Source organism: Amphibalanus amphitrite, unplaced genomic scaffold (assembly GCF_019059575.1).
Source record: "Amphibalanus amphitrite isolate SeventyFive unplaced genomic scaffold, NRLGWU_Aamphi_draft 001409F_arrow, whole genome shotgun sequence".
NCBI lineage: Eukaryota > Metazoa > Arthropoda > Thecostraca > Balanomorpha > Balanidae > Amphibalanus > Amphibalanus amphitrite.
This window is the reverse complement of record NW_024882902.1, coordinates 107,159-127,510: the sequence shown is the minus strand read 5'-3', so window position 1 is coordinate 127,510 and position 20,352 is coordinate 107,159. Positions and strand designations below refer to the sequence as shown.

The 20,352-nt window shown below is 47.8% G+C and overlaps 1 protein-coding gene across 1 annotated transcript in view; it reads right to left on the bottom strand.

The window, feature by feature from the left end:
• Positions 1-20,352, bottom strand: part of LOC122372855 (G-protein coupled receptor GRL101-like) — a 54,083-nt gene that overhangs the window by 24,846 nt on the left and 8,885 nt on the right. The window contains exons 3-4 of the mRNA XM_043350501.1: positions 9,578-9,745; positions 8,448-8,552 (exon numbers count right to left, since the gene is read on the bottom strand). Coding sequence (XP_043206436.1) covers positions 8,448-8,552; positions 9,578-9,745 — 273 coding nt within the window. The remainder of the gene's footprint in view (positions 1-8,447; positions 8,553-9,577; positions 9,746-20,352) is intronic.

Sequence of the window (20,352 nt, the reverse complement as noted above, 5' to 3'; positions counted from 1 at the left end):
ATAGAAATCCCAAAAATCACTTGTTGGAACTCACAAATGTTCTGATTTAATGATTTTATGAGATTGCATGTCATAATCCATAGTTTTGTGGCACTTGTTGACATAGAAACACTTGGAAACCTGGTTTCAAACGTTGTGCATGGCGGGATCCACTCAGATCCATGTTCTTAGTTTTTCGTCAGATCCTATGAGATCATAGATCCAGGGTAATTTTTTCACACAGGATCCGGTGGGATCATAGATCATGGCCTGCAATTTTCCTCAAGATCCACTGGGATCATAGATCCATCACTCGGATCCATGCACATGTCTACCGCTAAGCTTGCGAGCAATTCTAGTACCACAGCGAGATCCTCTTCGTTCTAGCTGCAATTTGCTACGCATCGGGAGCCACCCACCGAGGTATACATAGAAATAAGAAAAGGACACACCACGAGCGTTTCCAGGATTGACTGGAAGACTTACTGGAGCCGAATACACAAAAGACTCCTTTGATTTTTGGTCCAAAGGAGTCTTATTCTTAGGCAAGGTCAATTGGCGTGACCGAGTGACCTGACCTTGCGCGACTCGGGGTCGGGTTATTGTGATTGGCTTGATGTCGTTGTGTTATTAAATGTCCAATTTAGCCGATCTAAAAAAAAAAACACAAATAAAATGAATCAAACAAAAAAAAAAAATGCCAGAAGCAAAAACCGATAAATCGAGCCCAAAAGCGAAAGAGTCCGAAGAAAAAATATTCAAAAGTCTTCAATGGAGCCGGAAATTTTGCGATTGGTTGCTGACGGACTTGCTGACGAAACGTCGTCCGTCGATCGTTTGCGAGAGGTGTCCCCTCCACTTCCGGTTGCTAGGGACTCTTGGTTGCTATGGCTTACGTCACCAGGGCTTGAACTCCTTTGCCAGATAAGATTTGGTGGGGGCTGGTAGCTACGGTCAATAGCGAGCGTAGCCGCCGTTTCAGAAACTATTGTGTGGGCGACTGGTTGGATAAGCATCTTGCGGATCCTGTTGAGGGCCCTCCAGATTTGTTATATGTGGAAAAGTGGGATGAAGTGATCGGCTGGTCGATAGATTCGGTAGGTCTTTTTGTTGGAAGTAGCACAGTATGGATTGGTTCCCATTTTACCAAAGGGTGGGATACAGCTCTCATAGGCAGCTGCTTCCCGCACTAAAACTGATGAGCATCTAATAATAACCGTGGGCAGTTGGAGTGAGTCAATGCTTCCCCCGCACTCTCCGGTAGAGGGTAGACACAATGGCGTCTGACCTATGAAGACATTTCATGTTCGGGCAAAATCAAAAATATTTCTACAAAGTTCCAGCCAGAATCATTAGGTGCCAGTGTTTCAGTTTTATAATAACATATTTTCTATTTCATGCATTGTCGTAGATACAGGCAGTGGCATGTACCCATGACATGTTATCCTTATTTGATTTACGACACTTCAAGCTGTAGGATTAAACCAAACTAAGTTTGCATTCTAGTAGGTTTCACATTTATACTCATGCCAGCGAACCCTTTAACCCTGGCCTCTGAGACAGCTTTTCGGCGTCCGTACTCGTATATGCTATCACCGTTTGGCAGCTGTCCTCCCTTTAGTCCTCCCCTCCCCACACCGATTCACGTCAACGGAGCCCTTTGGCCGCGTCAAGATTGCATGAATATTTCGACGCCATCTTGGCGCCGGAGCGCTCTGTTGTCGCCTCACGAGCCGGTCTTATAATGGCATCGAATCACCGCCGTTCTGCCGTGGCTTCTTATGATGGCAGGCACGACGGCACGGTACAGATGTGATAAAGGTCATAGGCCGTCGTCCGTCACTGGCCACAGGCCTCCGGTGAACCCACGGGTGACCTTTCATTTGAGGTCGGAACGAGTACGGAGGTCAGTCCAATGCGAATTGTTTTGAGAACCAAAAGAGGATCGCGGATTCTCGATAATAGATATACGTGCTACTGCATATAGAGCGGGGGAGGGCATAAGAGCTCATCGTTTCGTTATTTCCATACTCAGGATATTCAAATCCTTCTCCTCCACACCTCCACCCCCTGTTCCGGGCTGGACGGAGGCAACTTTATCCCATGCGGGAATACCGCAAGAGCACGTCCGTAGCCGGATGCGGTGAGTGCTTGGGAGGGGGAGGGGGGGGGGGGCTGGTCGGCCTGTCGTCTGCACGGGCTCAGCTCCGACGACTCACCAAGGTGCTCGCCCAGACCAATCAATGTCTCCCCCTATCCTATACCTCCCTCCCGGCTCTGCAATGGTTTCGTCAAACCGAAAGGGCCTAACACAACAAAACAAGACAAACAAAATAAAACATAAGAGCTTGAGTGTATCTCTAAGAAGTAGAGAGAGAGAGAGAGAGAGAGAGAGAGAGAGAGAGAGAGAGAGAGAGAGAGAGAGAGAGAGAGAGAGAGAGAGAGAGAGAGAGAGAGAGAGAGAGAGAGAGAGAGAGAGAGAGAGAGAGAGAGAGAGAGAGAGAGAGAGAGAGAGAGAGAGAGAGAGAGAGAGAGAGAGAGAGAGAGAGAGAGAGAGAGAGAGAGAGAGAGAGAGAGGAGAGAGAGAGAGAGAGAGAGAGAGAGAGAGAGAGAGAGAGAGAGAGAGAGAGAGAGAGAGAGAGAGAGAGAGAGAGAGAGAGAGAGAGAGAGAGAGAGAGAGAGAGAGAGAGAGAGAGAGAGAGAGAGAGAGAGAGAGAGAGAGAGAGAGAGAGAGAGAGAGAGAGAGAGAGAGAGAGAGAGAGAGAGAGAGAGAGAGAGAGAGAGAGAGAGAGAGAGAGAGAGAGAGAGAGAGAGAGAGAGAGAGAGAGAGAGAGAGAGAGAGAGAGAGAGAGAGAGAGAGAGAGAGAGAGAGAGAGAGAGAGAGAGAGAGAGAGAGAGAGAGAGAGAGAGAGAGAGAGAGAGAGAGAGAGAGAGAGAGAGAGAGAGAGAGAGAGAGAGAGAGAGAGAGAGAGAGAGAGAGAGAGAGAGAGAGAGAGAGAGAGAGAGAGAGAGAGAGAGAGAGAGAGAGAGAGAGAGAGAGAGAGAGAGAGAGAGAGAGAGAGAGAGAGAGAGAGAGAGAGAGAGAGAGAGAGAGAGAGAGAGAGAGAGAGAGAGAGAGAGAGAGAGAGAGAGAGAGAGAGAGAGAGAGAGAGAGAGAGAGAGAGAGAGAGAGAGAGAGAGAGAGAGAGAGAGAGAGAGAGAGAGAGAGAGAGAGAGAGAGAGAGAGAGAGAGAGAGAGAGAGAGAGAGAGAGAGAGAGAGAGAGAGAGAGAGAGAGAGAGAGAGAGAGAGAGAGAGAGAGAGAGAACACCAAACAAACAGCCAGAGGCCGAGGCAGACAGATCAAAAGTCTGATCGAGAGTTATCTGTTGGCATCTAACAGATAACAGGTAGTATTCGCCGAAACACTCATAGCTATCTCAGCAAGTCAGCTCAGCTGCTGCTTGCCTCAGCTCTTGCACATATTGTCTTCGCAATAATTGCGTAAACAGACGTGTCATATTTTCGTTGCAGCACATCGACCGTGAAGAAGAAATAATGACCACGGGTGGAGCGCTCGTACACGATCATGCACAGTGCGCGTGATGCTGTAACAAGTTGCCGCCATTTTGCATCAGGCTGCACCGCAGGTCTGGCCTAGCAGCTTGGTCTAGGGATGAGCGTCGGAGCGCCCTGGCTAGCCAGTGCCCCCCCCCCCCCCCCGCCACCCATCAGCAGCGGTAGCTGCGCCCCACCCAACTCATATTGGAGGTAGTAGCGGCGGAACACCTCAATTAACCCTATTAGTGGCAGGCTCCTGGTTAAAGGGGGGGGGGGCACTGCCGACTTTTGGTCCCATTCTTTCCATGCAACGCCCATTGGGCTAATATAAAAATGCCAAAATCAAAGGGGGCACGGTGCCCCGGTGCCCTCACCGTTCCGCCGCCTATGTTGAAGGCCGAGTTCAGTTGCGTGGGCTGTGGGAAACTTTCCCTACGTCGCTGATTGCCTGCTCACTGCCGTACATGCACTACGCTCTGTACTGTCACACGGCTTCATTTAATTTCTATCGCACGTGCCGATTGCTAGCTCTAGAAATTAATTGCTCTCCACGGTACGTTTCCAGGAGGCGGCACTTCGCGGAGAAGCGGTCGGTCCCCACTCTCACCACGCCGTCTTCATTAGCGTCGGCAGAGCGGCGCAGCTTCAACACAACCCTCTTCATCGCCACAACGGCGAGCGAATGCCGCCTCATTTGCGGGTGATGTGGTGAAGCGCACACAGCCGCAATGGACGGGACGTGATCGTTAAAGCGATCGCAATACCGCTGTGGCTCGATTCACTACAAATTGAGACCGAGCTGGTTAGCGAGTAAATCATGTGTGTCCGGGGTTTGACACGAGACGTGTCGATCCAGCGAGCTCTGGTGCACATTACGACACCAAGTTGTCACTTGTCAGCTTTGTTTGGTGTTTGTGTCTCAGTCGGCTGAAATATATCATTTTATTGTGTGTATGCTACCATTGGTGTGGGAGCCCCCCGGTGCGTGGAGCATATTCCGCGATCTCAGCTTGCAGGCCATCAAATATAATCACTCAACATGATCAATATACGGGTAGATTCCCTCACAGGCACACAAGTGTTCTATTCTTCTAGTGAATGCTTGTCCATCGTTCTAATGCATCCAACTCAGTTACGTGGCAATCGACGACCCCAAACCAGGGCGCTGCTTACATTCGCACTGAATTTGCTCGGTTTAGTCCCACCTTTAGTTAACCCGCGCCCTGGTGGGGTCTGTTTATAACGCGACCTGGTGGGGGGGGCTATTTTTTGCCCCCCCCCCCTCGTATCTCCGAAACTACTGGACGGATCCGCAAAATTCAAACGGCGTTCGAAAGGCCTGTCAAATTTGTCGAGGAAAACCAAATTTCATTGACCTCGGGGTCACCGATGACGTCACAGGTCAGGTCAAAGATGAAATGTTTCACCGTTCACGGGTCTTCTAGGGAATGCGCTATAACACCGAGGAAAACGCATTTTGTCGAGAATCAGCGATAGGGCGTCAGTTGCCTAGTAGATATATTACTATTAGAGGTCACTGACAATACCAGGTCAGGTCACAGGTCAGGTCACCAAGGGTCACAGGTCAGGTCACATGAGCCCAACTTTACTAAGGTTGTGTGATGCATGTTTTATGGCCAATTTTTCATTTCCAACTCAATGGTATTGGTTATAAGACTATCAGGTACGGCTTAGGTCACTTTCTGGTGTAGTTCAGGTCAAGGTCAGGTCAAGGTCAGGCCAAAAAAGGTCAAATTTTAAAGTTGATAGTTTTGCATAAAATGGGCATTGATTCGATGCAGCTCGTCACGGGGAGTCTAATGGTGGTCTTTGTTCTGCGCTACAAGGTCTAGAATTGCTAAAAATTGAGTTTGAAAATTTGACGTCATCAATTTTAAACAGTTTTTTCGCTATAACTTCGCCAAAAAAAGAGGTATCGATCTCAAATTTGGTATGTGGATGGAAGGCGGTAAGGGCTATCACATATATTCCGGTTTTTGCGAAATTCAAAAAACTTTTTGGATTTTTCGATTATTATATGCAAAAAATTTATTTTTTGATTTTTTGGGGTCAAAATCCAAAAATTTCAAAAATCCGAGATAGCAGTTTTGTAGCCCTGTTGATTCTACAGCTTTTATGTCTTTATCATTTTTCTGTATTTGCAAAGCTATAGGCCTGACAGCTCTTCCCGCGAAACCCTTTTTTGGGTCGAAAACGGCAGAACATGACGTCACTCTGACGTCATTTCCGGCCAAGCTATCATAGCCTTTGGAAAAATTTTTGGTCACAATGTGTAAAATTGATGTCCGGGAGGGTACTGAAAGTTTGGTGACGATCGGCGCAGCGGTTCTGGAGATATATCAAAAAGTCTGGAGGGGGGGGGCAAAAAATAGCCCCCCCCCACCAGGGCGCGGGTTAAGTGAGCGGGAAATGTTTAGAGCCAAGAGTGATACAAGAATCACACACTTGTTTATATTTTAGAAGTCTCATCAAAATTATCCCTCGCATGTGTAGGGGGGGGGGGTCGGATGGACCCCCCCCCCCATGGTTTTTCGCGAATAACTCGCGTAAAAAGCGGCCGATCGCGACGAAATTTTCAGTACCCTCGCATTGATCAATTTTACACCTACCCTGAAAATTTCATGACCCTGACCCAAATGACCTTTGACCTGTGACCTCTTTTCCAAGACCATGTTTGGCCGGAATCGCGATTTCGCGTATGTCGGCTCGCACTAGCCGCGTGTTTGCAAGCTTTTCGTGGTTTCAAGCGTTCAAACATGTGATTTGATGTTACTCCCGTGTGTGTCAAGGTCACCTGAAGGTCAGGTCAGGTCATTGACCTTTGGTGACCTCGGGTGACCTCGGGTCACTTTTTCGAGTTTTACATGTTTCTAGGCTAGTTTTTGGAGCTGAATTCGAATTTAGCAACCATTTGAACATTTACGAAGTAGTTTTGGTGACTTCGTAACATGTTACGAAGCTGTCAGAGGCGGTTGACATGTACTACGAATACCCGTCACGACGCCTACTGGTTGACCTGACCTGACCTGACCCGACCTGGTCTAAATGCTTCAAGACATCATCTGTGATCAAAACTAACACGATATTCGTGATCAGCACCCCGAAAAACCCCTTAGCAGCCACACTTTACGACTTTCTAACAGGTCCCGATTTTCCCGACTTTGGGTCATTGACCTGACCTGGAAGGTCAATCAATGACCTAGGACCTTAAAATTGGGTATCATCGGCTTCCTCTCGTCACGGGCAACACGCTCGTTTTTTCCGCGAAGCTCTAGCTCGATCAGGGGCCAAACGGCAAGGGGGGGGGGGTCCAACCGCCCCCCCCCCCTACACATTAGAAGCTGGCAAACGCCGCACACATGCGAGGGTTATAACCCTAGAATTGTGAAAGTTGTATTAGAAATATGCCACAACCATTATACCACTCACGATTATTATCCTGGAATTCAACTACCCGAAACTCAACATATGAGATCCGCCGGGCCACCCTCCTCTATATATGGAAGATGAAGTCACTAGACCAATGGAAAGGCCAAACACATCCTGTCTTTTGTAATTTATCTGCAGCTGAATCGTCAACTCTATCGATCCGCACTGCCGCCTGCCGGATCCAGTCCTGCCTTTTTGTCGCTGGAAGCACGACAACTTGATCACATATAGAAAATTGGTATAGCCTTTTGTAGTCGGCAGATGCTTTTGATCTTGAGTGGTACACCTCTCTACATAAACTCCTGAAACGCTATGCACGAAACGAACTAAACTACGAACTGAGAGAAACGTATACTAGCATGCCCAACACAAATGCTTGCTGTCATTTCTGTTTCATTCTCTTATTGTCTTTGCCAAAGTGCTTATGTTCTTTGCCTATGTTAATACAATGCTGTCTGTCTGTCTGTCTGTCTGTCTGTCTGTCTGTCTGTCTGTCTGTCTGTCTGTCTGTCTGTCTGTCTGTCTGTCTGTCTGTCTGTCTGTCTCTGTCTTTATCTCTATATCTGCCTCTGTCTCTGCCTCTGTCTCTATCTTTGTCTCTGTCTCTTTCTCTGTCTCTGCCTGTTTGTCCCTGTCCCTGTCCCTGTCTCTGTCTCTGTCTGTCTCTGTCTCTGTCTCTGTCTCTGTCTCTGTCTCTGTCTCTGTCTCTGTCTCTGTCTCTGTCTCTGTCTCTGTCTCTGTATCGACCCCTGCCTTCATTCATGTCCCATCGGTCTCCCTGTTTTGTCTCCGCTGCTGGTATTGGAGACAGATCGCCTCAGCTGAAGTGGGATGGAAACTGTGGCACCGCACCAGCTGCTACCCATACACCCATTTGTTTGGGTGATACGCCGGCGGCAAACGGTACGCGATGGCTCATGGCTCATGTGCTGTCCGCGTGTGCTGCAGCGATATGTGCCTCCGTGTGTGCTGGTGATATGCTCATGCGCTGTTCTGAGCCGTTCCTATGCCATACAAAACTTGGTGGTATATGCTGTCCGTGTGATGTTTGCGTAATTACGCAATATTGGCGTGAGTTGTTTGTATGCTGCATAGAACTCTGTATACCGAGGCAATGAAGAGGTATACGAGGTGTACAGCGGTCTATGCATGCATTCTGATATTGGATGATGTGACACTCAATACTCATCTCGACCTCAAATTCATATATCAATGCTGTTTATAAAAATGCTGCCGAGGTATAACAGCATATTTTTTCAGAACTAACCTTCATCAGTAAAGATTGATGGCTTTGTAACAAATAAATTAAAACAAAATCATCTTCACAAAAGCTACCAAGATACATAAACGAGCAAATAAAAACACAGAACAAAACGGATCTGCGAAAAATCCTCGACACAAGTTTTGCCTGCAATGCGCCCTTGCTCATATGTTTCGTGTCAATGTTTCCATAGTGATCTGGGATTCCGATTCACTCACCGCACTGTTGTTCGTCTCTGGCGTCAGAGCAGTCGTCAAACGTGTCACAGCGCTTCAGCAGATCGATACACGAGTCGCCGCACGAAAATTCGTTACTCAGACAGCCTGAAAACGATGGAAAGTTCGTCACCATCAGCTATTCCGGCGATACAATGACATGAGTCATCATGTTCCATACACGTGCAAATTCTCAGCAACGCAACAGATTTCTTGTATGGTCAATACATAGATCGCTGGCGTCAATAAATGCAGTAAATGTCAATGGCTTGGAACACAAAATGAAACAGTTGCTTTATATTTTCAATTAACTTGAAAGCCACGCCGTGGTATTTTTTACATCAAGCTAAGCGATTTGTGCTGATAGGTAAGATATTTATGCAGCAGCAATAGCTAAAATTTATTTTTTTTATAGTGATGAAAACAATAATTACTGAAATTAATTATCAACAACTTAGCACTCAGCAGTCAGCACTCACCACATATCAAATAAATAATAAGGATAATTGAATGCATTACAATAGACACCGCCCTCATATTGATGGGAAAGTTAATGAATACGTACAATAAATGAATAAATCAAACGAATAAATCGCAAGCCTTGATATTTGACATTTCCCTTGCCTCTTAGACGACATATCCCTGGCAAATCATTCTTGTTGTGTGCTAATATGACAGCCAGACCAAGCCGTAATGAGAGTGAGACACGGGCGGCGGTAGATGAATCATTTTCAAGCACTTTCAATTGCAAATTCGGACTTTGATGTCAAATAATCCCGGTGCCTGGCTCTTATCTCGGTGCGTCTTTCTAGTGTGGTGACTGATGCAATAAGAGTGAAACCGTCAAACAGTGTTAATCACGTAACTTTTTCTTGTTTGGTAACATTGACGTCATTTTTAGCTTCATCTATGAGCTAACACCACCGTCCCTCATCGATTTGTCAACAACATTGAGGCTTACGTAGTCAGGTCCCTAAATCCTGATGGTAATTTAGACGAGCGTTGGTCGTTGTCTGCGCATTAACGCAGCAGTGGGCAGACTGTATCCTGAACAATTGACAAAATTAGGACACCTCTCGAACTATGACAGGTGTATTGAATAAGAGCTCGAATACAGTACTCTCAGTACTCACCGCAGAGGGGCACTGCCTCGTCAGCGCTGTTGGAGCAGTGAGGTACACCGTCACAGGTCAGGTTGACTGGAACGCACTCAAGCGGCGAACATCTGAAGTAGTTTCCCGTGCCGTTGCACCGAGTGTGGGACATGACGGCAGGGTCGGCCAGTGGCGACAGTTCCGTCACTGGAATGGTGGGAGAGAAAGAGGTCAGCCACATTATTTCCCGTATCACAGTCCTTCGTATTGGCACAAGGGTGTCCCAGCAAAGTATAAAACTCAATACATTTCAAGAAATAATGGCCATTGACTAGTGACGTAAGTGGAATCAAATTACCTTTCCCGATGCCGAAATTCCCTGCCCAATATGGACTCATCAGAAGTTTCCCGATAGGCCTCACGCCTCAGCTGAAACATTACTTTGTTTCACCAGTGCAGTGATTACAGAAATTGAAGCATCGGCTGCGCAGTGTCACATCGGGAACTCTGAGCCACGCGTCCCCAAAGTTTCTAGCCATAAGTGTCGTGAGGTCACCAGCTCAATAATTCCATCCGACACGATGCTACCGATGGTGCCAGAGTTACAATTACCAATCAGGTCTGGCCACAGTCAGAAAAATCGGCTTTTATTCGCCCACTCGCCAACTTATCCCCGTGTACTGTAGCCACGCGAAGGTGCTGTGACGTCATGTGATTACCCACATCAAAACGTGATCACGTTGTCAAATAGATAAAAAATGCGGTGGGAGCCGCATGGTCGGGTGGCTGCTGTTGCTATGTGACATGTGCACGTTCAATGCTAGATAACTGAACGGTTTCGTCTGGAGGGTATTAACCCGGCAGGCGGTGGGCCTACCAGCCACCTTCCACGCGGTGGGGGGGGGGGGGGCACTTTTTTGCCCCCCCCCCCGTATCTCCGAAACTACTGGACGGATCCGAAAAATTCAAACGGCGTTCGATAGCCCTGTCAAATTTGTCGAGGGAAACCAAATTTCATTGACCTCGGGGTCACCGATGACGTCACAGGTCAGGTCAAAGATAAAATGTTTCACCGTTCACAGGGCTTCTAGGGAAAGCGCTATAACACCGAGCAAAACGCATTTTGTCGAAAATCAGCGATAAGGCGTCAGTTGTCTAGTACATATGTTGCTATTAGAGGTTACTGGTCATACCAGGTCAGGTCACAGGTCAGGTCACCAAAGGTCACCAAGGGTCACCACATGAGCCCAACTTTACTAAGGTTATGTGATGCATGTTTTATGGCCAGTTTTTCATTTCCAACTCAATGGTGTTGGTAATAAGAGCATCAGGTACGGTTTAGGTCACTTTCTGGTGGAGGTCAGGTCAAGGTCAGGTCAAAAAAGGTCAAATTTCAAAGTTGATATTTTTGCACAAAATGGGTATCGATTCGATGCAGCTCGTCACGGGGAGTCTAATGGTGGTCTTTGTTTTGCGCTACGAGGTCTAGAATTGCTAAAAATTGAGTTTGAAAATTTGACGTCATCAATTTTGAACAGTTTTTTCGCTATAACTTGGCCAAAAAACGAGGTATCGATCTCAAATTTGGTATGTAGATAGAAGGCGGTAGGGACTATCATATATATTCCGGTTTTTTCGAAATTCAAAAAACTTTTTGGATTTTTTGGCTATTATATTCAAAAAATCTATTTTTTGATTTTTGGGGGTCAAAATCCAAAAAATTCGAAAAACCGAAATAGCAGTTTTGTAGCCCTTTTGATTCCACACCTTTTATGTAAAAAACATTTTTCTGTATCTCTAAAGCTGTAGGCCTGACAGCTCTTCCCGCGAAACCTTTTTTTGGGTCGAAAATGGCAAAAATGACGTCACTCTTACGTCATTAGCGGCCAACCTATCATAGCCTTTGGAAAAATTTTTGGTCACCATGTGCGCTAGCTGCTCCCGGGAGGGTACTGAAAGTTTGGTGACGATCGGCGCAGCGGTTCTCGAGATATATCGAAAAAAGTAAAGGGGGGGCAAAAAATTGCCCCCCCCCCACCGCCTGGAAGGTTAATATAAAATGACAGAAACGCGGATGAATGTCAATTATCTTTTCTTCATTAGTGAAATTTTCTTTTTGTACATAAACGTTTAATTCAATTACGTGTATATTCGGTGACCTCAGTGGTAAAAAATACCAACTTCAGTTTCTTTGAGTTGCGAAATCCTAGTTCAGCACTAGGCTAATCGGTAAACCATTGTAATATTCCAGATAATTATGTTTCGGTTGTTTTAAAGTATCCCGAATGCGGATCATTTTTAATTTCCAAACGTCTTTGTCTAAACACGAATCACAAATAGTAAAATTTGGTTGGTAAAATTTCTAATAGCAGATGACTTGAACATTAATTTCTTATTTAGACATACCAGTAAAACGCCTTTTGGGCGACCAACGGAGCGAGCGAGAGGATGGGCCTTGCAGTTTGCACGTGCGAAATTGCGACGGGGTACCTCCAACTAACTTGTGCACTGCACCCTACTAACCGGTCTTTAGTGATGTGCCAAATTTCAGCGCAATCGGCCTAGCCGTTCTCGAGATCTGGAAGCGGCACACTGCACGTGCGCACGTGCAAGCGGGGTCCAAACTGACTTTTGCACGGCACCCTACTAACTGGTCCCCAACCGTGTACCAAATTTGAGCGCAATCGGCCCAGCCGTTCTCGAGATCTGGGAGCGCCCCCTGCACGTGCGCACGTGCTGTAGCATCCCAACCTTAACACATGCAGATGAATTATCTGATGGAGACCTAACTGTGTACCGAGTTTCAATTCAATCGGCCCAACCGTTGTGCCGTTATTGAGGTTGCAATTTTGGGGGTTCTTAAAAATGTCCAACTTTGCCACGCGCCACGTGCGGTGGCTGGCAAGAACGCATGGTGGCCATCACACCACAGAACTTTTACGTCCAAGTGACATTCAGTAAAGAAGACCGCTTGTCAATCGGATGTCCCGTTCCTAAGATATTAGCTTTTGAAGAGCGTCCCCACGGCCGGCCGGCCGGCCGGCCGGCCGCTCATACTCAGGATTTTCCCTTAATTCAGTATGAGACTCCGCTCGCTTCGCTCGCTCCGTAATAATTCAGTAAAACAACTTATAGACGTATTGTTTTATGAATAAAATCTCGGCATAGCCTTACACAGATGGTAGGCTTCCTCAGATATATTCCGATCTGTTGTCAATTATGCATGGAGGCCCAACAAGATAAATTACGGTTCCGCTGTAAATATGCACATAGCTGCAAGCACAAAAGAGTTTGGATCGATCGAGTGGTTAAATTAGTTAGTTACGGAGCGAGCGAAGCGAGCGGAGTCGTAGAATAGAATAACGGAAGTAGTACGGAACGGAGTAGTAGAATAACGGAAATTTCTGAGTATGAGCGGCCGGCCGGTCACGATTCTGCGACGCTTATATCTCAGCAACCACTTGACCGATTTACATGCGGTATTTTTTGTAGGGTAGCTTCATTCCTTCTACCAAGTATTGGACTATTCACTCAGAAAACACTTTGAGAACATTTTTGAATAAGGGCTCATATGAGTGCCAAAACAGGGCTCAAATCTGTATGATTTTAAAATCGGGATCAGTTAGGCGCCCTTTTCGGGCTCAAAGTACATTAGCCCCGAAAGCGGCATCAGTTCGTCTTCCTTTTCGGGCTCAATTCGAGCTGCGTTTTAGGGCTCCATACGACATTCCGCCATTCCGTCTTTTGCTGTTTTCAGTGCCATGTGTTGGTGTACCTACCGCCGTGATTTCAAAATGAATGGTAAGTTATTAGTTATCAGTTATCGCTATCTTTTAGAAAAAATCAAGATGTTGATGCTCATGCCATTTTAATCCCTTATCAATTAAAATTGTGGTGGCATTTGTTCAGAAAAGGTCTGATCTACAATTGTGGCGCCGTTGATACGAATACGCACGGGTTTGATTATTCGTTTTTCTTGTTTTTGCGCCACATGAAAGCATCATATCTGGATTCAGGATGTCAAATAGTGTAAGAATGTGCAAAATTTTTGTCTGGTTCTTCGTGATGATGTGATTGAAGCAATACTTTCAAGGGTAGGTAAGGATTTTGTTACTTGTTCGTAATGGTTATCTTGATGCTCAACTAAAATTAATCCTAACCTTGCCTACTAACCTATTAAGTTAAACTTAGTACCAATACCTACCAACCTACAACCTATTTGGATCTTTCATATACTTATAACATGCTGCTGCTTCTGCTAACATGCTGCGGAATGCTGGTTGACATGATGGAATGCTGGTATGACAGTGTTCCATGTTTCAGAATTTTAGGTGAATAACCACACATGATGGGGAAAATATTTTCATCCTAAAAATATGACAAGTGGCTTTATTTCATCTTTGCTAAAAAAATATGTCAAAAGTTTGATTCAACAGCCAGCTGCCAGGTTACGCATGACTTGACAGTTGATGCATCTACTCTACATCATTTCATTTCAGATCCTTTGAAGGTTCTGACAAAATCTGAGGTAAAAAATGGCATTATGCAGTTTTGCGGAAAGACTAAATCTATCTCATTTTGTCTTCAGATTTTTTTTTATTGGGACACCCAATTGAAATCCAATTTTAGAACACTGTGACACCATGCCTGTGTGCCAAGTAAGAGGAAGGGTCTACAAGTATACATCAAGATAACCAATTATGGACAAGTTGAGACTTGAGTCATGAGCTCTTATTTGTGGTTACAATCAGTGTTCGCCACGGGCCGGGCCAGCCCAACGGGCCACGGGCCGGGCTGGGCTACGGGCTGGGCCGGGCCCCCAAATATCATTAGTTAACGGGCTATGGACGGGCCGGGCCAAGAGCTTTGTGCACTATGGGTTTTGCGACTAATGTCAATTTAAGAAAATTTGGAAACTGATGCAAACAAAACCCACTGGGAAAATACAAAAACTAAACCAAATTTAAGCAATGTGAAAGAAAACCTACTTGATATTGAATTTTGGGAATCTTGAGAATTATCCAATATCACATCATGTCACACATAGGAGGGTTTTCATAAAAATTCCGCAACCAAAAAGATCAGAGAATCTCTAGCATCATTAGTTTGTTAATAAAAGTTAAAATGTAGTCATCAGAATAACTTACTTAGCACTACAACTCCAAAAACTAAGAAGCCACTCAACAATGATGGGCTACAGGGCTACATTAAGTTAACACTTATATATGGCGATAGTGAGACAATTCCAACACAGTCTTTTTTCCTTCACCGACGGCTTTTTAACGAACAGAACCTTAAAAGGATACTCACAAAACACACTGTAAGTAACGAGGAACTCTACAGAGTATTTCGCGATGAAAGCTTCTTTAAATGTCCATAAATTTGTCAAAATAAGTCACAACAAACCAGCCCCTTCCCAACAAAATGTGCAATCATGGCGGCGGCGCTATGTTTATGTGGCGGCATCTAGGTAGTATACACAACAGTATATAATAAAATACGTTTTTTAAGTGACTATCAAGGTGAAAACAAAATAAAAACAAATAAAAAATAAAACCAAAATCACGAAGTCTGAAAACTCGAACGAAAAACAAAACAAAAACTTGATCATATATGTTTTATTATACAATTCGTCAGAATCGCTACCTGCCGCAGCTGCGACAATCAAGAAGTGTTCGCTCATTTTCGATTGATGATGATGATGCGTACAAGTCACAAAAGTACCCAATGACATTTCAAGCTTACCATGTTTTCTGCTTACGCTGCTAGCGATATCCATATCTTGAAAAGAGCCTAACATAAAATAGCAAGGAAAGTAGCAGATAGTTGTCCACAGAGATTCGGTTGACACGTGGGCATGAATTGAAAATAGATTAAATCAGTTTTGCTGATAAATGGATGGATTTTCTCTTTTTTTGGAAGACAGTGCTAAAGTTAGTGTCACCTATTTTGTATGCTTTCTCAGGCTTTTGATATTGCAGCATCTATGGAGTGAATTTAACAGCAAGGTCAATCCCAGACAGATTCATCAATTCCTATAAGTCAAGCTTTTTTTTTCTGCTGGTAAGTGCTGTGAAGTATAGAGTATGTTGCAAATACTTCCTTCAAGTATGCATTAGAGTCACCAATTATTAATGATAATGTTCACACACATCAGCTTGCAAGATAACTTTACTCATAGAATGTAGTTAATATAATCATGTAAACTTTTTATAGGTGTGTAATCATGACCTAATTGACTGAGGTGCTTGCTGTTACTGTTAAAATTTGTGCCATAGGTGCTTGAAATGATTATATTCATTGAAAAGAAGGGAGTCATGATTGCCATGTTAATATTCATGCAATTTGAATTGTTCTCAAAATAGTGTAATCAATCATGCTTATTATAGCAATAGACTAAGACAATAACTAGATTGCTATTTTTGACGGGCCGGGCCGGGCTGGGCTTGGAATATTTGCCAAGAGCGGGCTACGGGCTGGGCCGGGCTCTGAACCCATGGGCCCGGGCCGGGCTGGGCTGGGGATTTTGGGGCCCGTGGCGAACACTGGTTACAATACCTTCAACTGCATGATTTTGCACAACTTCCATACAGGCATCCAGACTGGAAAAGGTTCAAGTCCATACTTATTCTGGTGCTTGAATATGGCAGTTCAAAGATGGAAGGCATATGATGCTACAAAATGAAAAAAGTAATTCAACTTACAAAAAATAGGTATTCATATCTATCCTAAACTAAACTAACCTAAACTTACCTAACCTAATCCAACCCAACCCAACCACCCCAACCAGCCCAGCCCAGCCCAACCCAGCCCAGCCCAGCCCAGCCCAGCCCAGCCCAGCCCAGCCCAACCCAATCCAAAACCTACAGTCTAAAACCTAGAGCTAAAACCTGCAGCCCAAACTGGAAAACATCCATATGGTACGCCGGACGCCCGTGAAGCCGTCATGCGCCGAAGTTCGGCGCAAGCTATTTTCCAATTTGCGCTGAAATTTCTGCATTATTTGCGCCGAAGGTTAGTGCCCTTTTGCGTCAAAATTAAGCCACTTATACAAAAAGCACGTTTACATCTGCTGGCCAAGGTTTTATAAACCAGACAGAACGCTCTGGGCCTTAACCACTCCTGACTCCCATGTTTGAGCGTCCAAATTAGTTGATGTTTCCATGGAAGCTGAATACCACAATACGTGTAGCGCACTGTAGCATCGTGCCGTGAAATAAGGCTCGGGACGGAAGTTCCGGGGTCACAAAAATTGGTGTGGCGGTGTTGTCGCGGCTGGCGGGCGCCAGCAAGGGGTTTAAGTTTACGACACCACTCTTGTTTCAGGAGAGGTGTCAGCGATTCGAGACTACTTGGGCATGCGGGCAGCGGGGTCGGCGTGGCTGCCTGCGGCTGCGGCCACACATCTTGGCGTCCTGGAGGCGGAGATGCTGATGGTGGCATGAGTCATCACTGGCTGCCCGATTTCCATGCTCCAAGACTCGCCGTGAGGGCCGAGGCGGGCGTCGTGCCGATGGGGAGATGAGGAGGGATGCGCTGGCATCGCGCCTACTGGCGAAGGCGCTCTCCCTCCCGTCGGAGGACCCGCCACGTCGTGGCGGAAGCCCCCCCCCCCCAACCGTGACTGAAGTCAGTGACCGGCTGGAGAGAGCGCGGGGGAGCGGTGTGGGACCACTGGAGTGGCGCTGCCCGCCGAGGCGCGCTTATCCACGAGACTGCCCCCGTAGACGCCAACAGACGGCGTCACGGTCCACCTGGACCTGCTGCCGATCGGGGCGTCCGCGACAGCGAGGAGGAGTGCTGCGGAGGCGTGCCTGGGAGCGCTCCCCCAGCGTGCGACGTGGGCCTGGGTCGACGGGTCTGCGACCGGGGGAGTAATAGGAAGGCGGCGCTGGGGTCCTCACCGAGCACCCAGACAGTACAACATTGGTACTGCGGGAGGCGGCGGGGAGGATTTGCTCCATTTACCGATCTGAGATGGTGGCACTCAAGACGGCAAAGCAACATCTCCTGAAGCACCCGTCCTTCGAGGAAGACCCCATAATCATTTGCTCCGACTCGCAGGCGTCGCTGGCGACGCCACGAGGTGGACAAGTGGCCCCCCCCCTCATCCCCTAGGTGCCGCCATCTGGGAGTATATGATGGCCCTAGTGGCTGTAGGGGGCCGAAGAATCCACCATAGAAGGAGGGCGGCGATAGCCCGATTAAGCTGGGCGTCCAGTGGAGCCTCGGCTCTATCATGGGCATTGGGCAAGGACTCTGCGAGCACCCCCGTCTCCTCCATCTTCGACGGCACTCCAGTCAGAAAGCTGTCCCCACCCGAGTTTCCCAGCAGCATGGGCCACATGAAACCGAACAGCGCCGAGCCGCTCGACGCTGAGGACCAGGCGAGAGTAACAGTGAAAAGGTGAAACGCTCGAAACGGCGCGCGCCGCCGGCCGAGGGCGCCGAGCCGGCCCAGGCCGGCTGCGGGTCAAACAGAAGCCGTCTCCGCGGCGGCCGCCCAGTGACAGCGACTCGGACTGACGTCGAGGCACCGCTGCCGCCTCCGCCGACCAACCCGCCGCCCAGCAAGTGCAGTTTGAAGGCGGCTGCGCCGGTGAAGGTGGCGCGGCCTGGCAGGGGCCGCGGCCGGCCCACTCCCAGCTACCCGTCCCGCGAGGTGCTCAGTACCACCGACTCGTCCGATTCTGAGGCAGCGCCGTCGGCGGGCCGCCGCCAGCAGTGACGACGACCGGCTGGCGGCGTTCGCGCGGGACTTGTCCGACTCCTGGTACTCGGACTTGCCGCCCAAACTGGACGCCGGCGGCGTGAGCACCAGCAACGCCAATAAAAAGTCCACCTTCATCCGGCTCTTCTCGCACCGTGTCAAAAGGACTACGCCGCGCGGCCGGCCGGCCAACTCGAATGAGCGCAGCGAAGGGCACACGTCCCCGACGGCGGCACTGGCGCCTCCCGCCGCGCCGCTGCCGGCGTTGCTGGCAACGCCGATCCAGGCCCATCGATTTCTACTGTTTTGTTGCCTACGTGCCGCTGCCGCCGCTCAGCCAGCACAATGGCGTGCCGGTGTTGCGCTGTCGGATCGAAAAGCGGCTCGTGCAGCGGACGGACGGGTGCGGCCCGCGCGATGAGCCGCCGCCGCACACCGAGCTGCGCCGCGCGGACGTGAAGGTGGAGCTGGCAGCGGCCTGCTCAGTCCCCTCAACGGCGTCGACCGGCTCTCCGGCGATTTGCGGTCAGAAACGCCGCTGCTTCTGGGACCAAGGTGTCAGAGCGCGGCGCTGCCCGTGAGACGTTAAGTTAGCACAGGCAATGTCGTCTGCACTCCTTGCAGTTCATGTTGAATACACAACCATGTTGCGAAGTAATAGGCGCCGGGTTTTTCAGTTCATAGAACTTTTTCCCTGGCTATTACACCCCACAACCGAACACTGACACCTTGCACAAGTATGACTGTGTGTATGAATGTTAATAAATACATGAACCAATGTTGTGTTTTCGGTTCCAGTACCTTCTTTGGGCACCTCGGCAACAAGTAAGTAATCCGTTAGCTTTGCCACACCTAAGATAGGCTCCCACGTTGTTATTTGCTCCCGGGTTAACATGAACCGGTTTAACGTAACTTTTGCATCCCGGCCAAAATTGCCGGGTTAACTGTCCCACCGCTCGAGACTGGCGCTAGGCTGGCCGAGCAAAAAAAAAGTTTGTCCGCGGCTTCGTCTTATTCGCAGCTGCTGGACACGGGGGAGGGGGGGAGGAGGGGCTGCATCGGACGAAAAGCGGGCTCTGGTATTAACTGGATTTTTTTGCTAGCTGGCGCCGTATGGTGGCGCTAGCAGAGCTTCTTACATATCAATGCTAGATATAAAAGAATAAATATTTACCAATCAATTTTTCATTTAAAGCCATTTGAAATATTTATGTCCATCTTACTACCGCGCTTAGGTATATCTAAAATTAAATACCTTTCGTGCGTCGCCAGCTGGCCAGCCAGCTGACGCAATCCAGCTTTTACCAAAGCCCCGAAAAGCGATGACGTGAGCCCTAATATTGGCTTCACCACACAATTTGAGCCCTCAAACTGGAATCAGGTGAGCTCGAAAATGGGGATCAGGCTGAAAACTGGTATCATAGTGAGCCTAGTTTTAGAGCTTGACACCGATAATGGGTACTGACTGAGCTCTGTTTCTGCGATCAATGATACCGATTTAAGGGATCGTATGAGCCCATGTGGCGTTGCTCAGAAAGTATTCTCGAAATGTGCTGTCTGTTTTGAATATGGTACATTAGCCCGAAAACTGGTCTCTGAGCCCGAAAATCGGGACACTGTTTTCTCAGTGTTCCCGATGCATGTGGGTGACCCCTTATGCACGTGCCACGTGCAAAACGAAGAAGTGTCACTTTTGTAATAGTTGCAATATCTCGGTAACTACTGGGCCGATTACGCTGAAAGTTGGCATGTAGGTAGGCTATTTAGGGCCTTGTAGGTAGGCACCCACTAGGCAATGCATATCCATGTGCCAGAGTTGGGGTGCTGCTGCCGGTGCGCACGTGCAGGGGTCGATTCCAGATCTCGAGAACGGCTGGACCGATGGCGCTCAAATTTGGCACATGGTTAGGGACCGGTTAGTAGGGTGCCGTACAAAAGTCAGTTGGGACCCATTTTGCACGTGCGCACGTGCAGGGTGCCGCTTCCAGATCTCGAGAACGGCTGAGCCGATTGTGTTAAAATTTGGCACATCGCTAGAGACCGGTTAGTAGGGTGCCGTGCACAACTCAACTGGAGGTACCCCCTCGAAATTTCGCACGTGCAA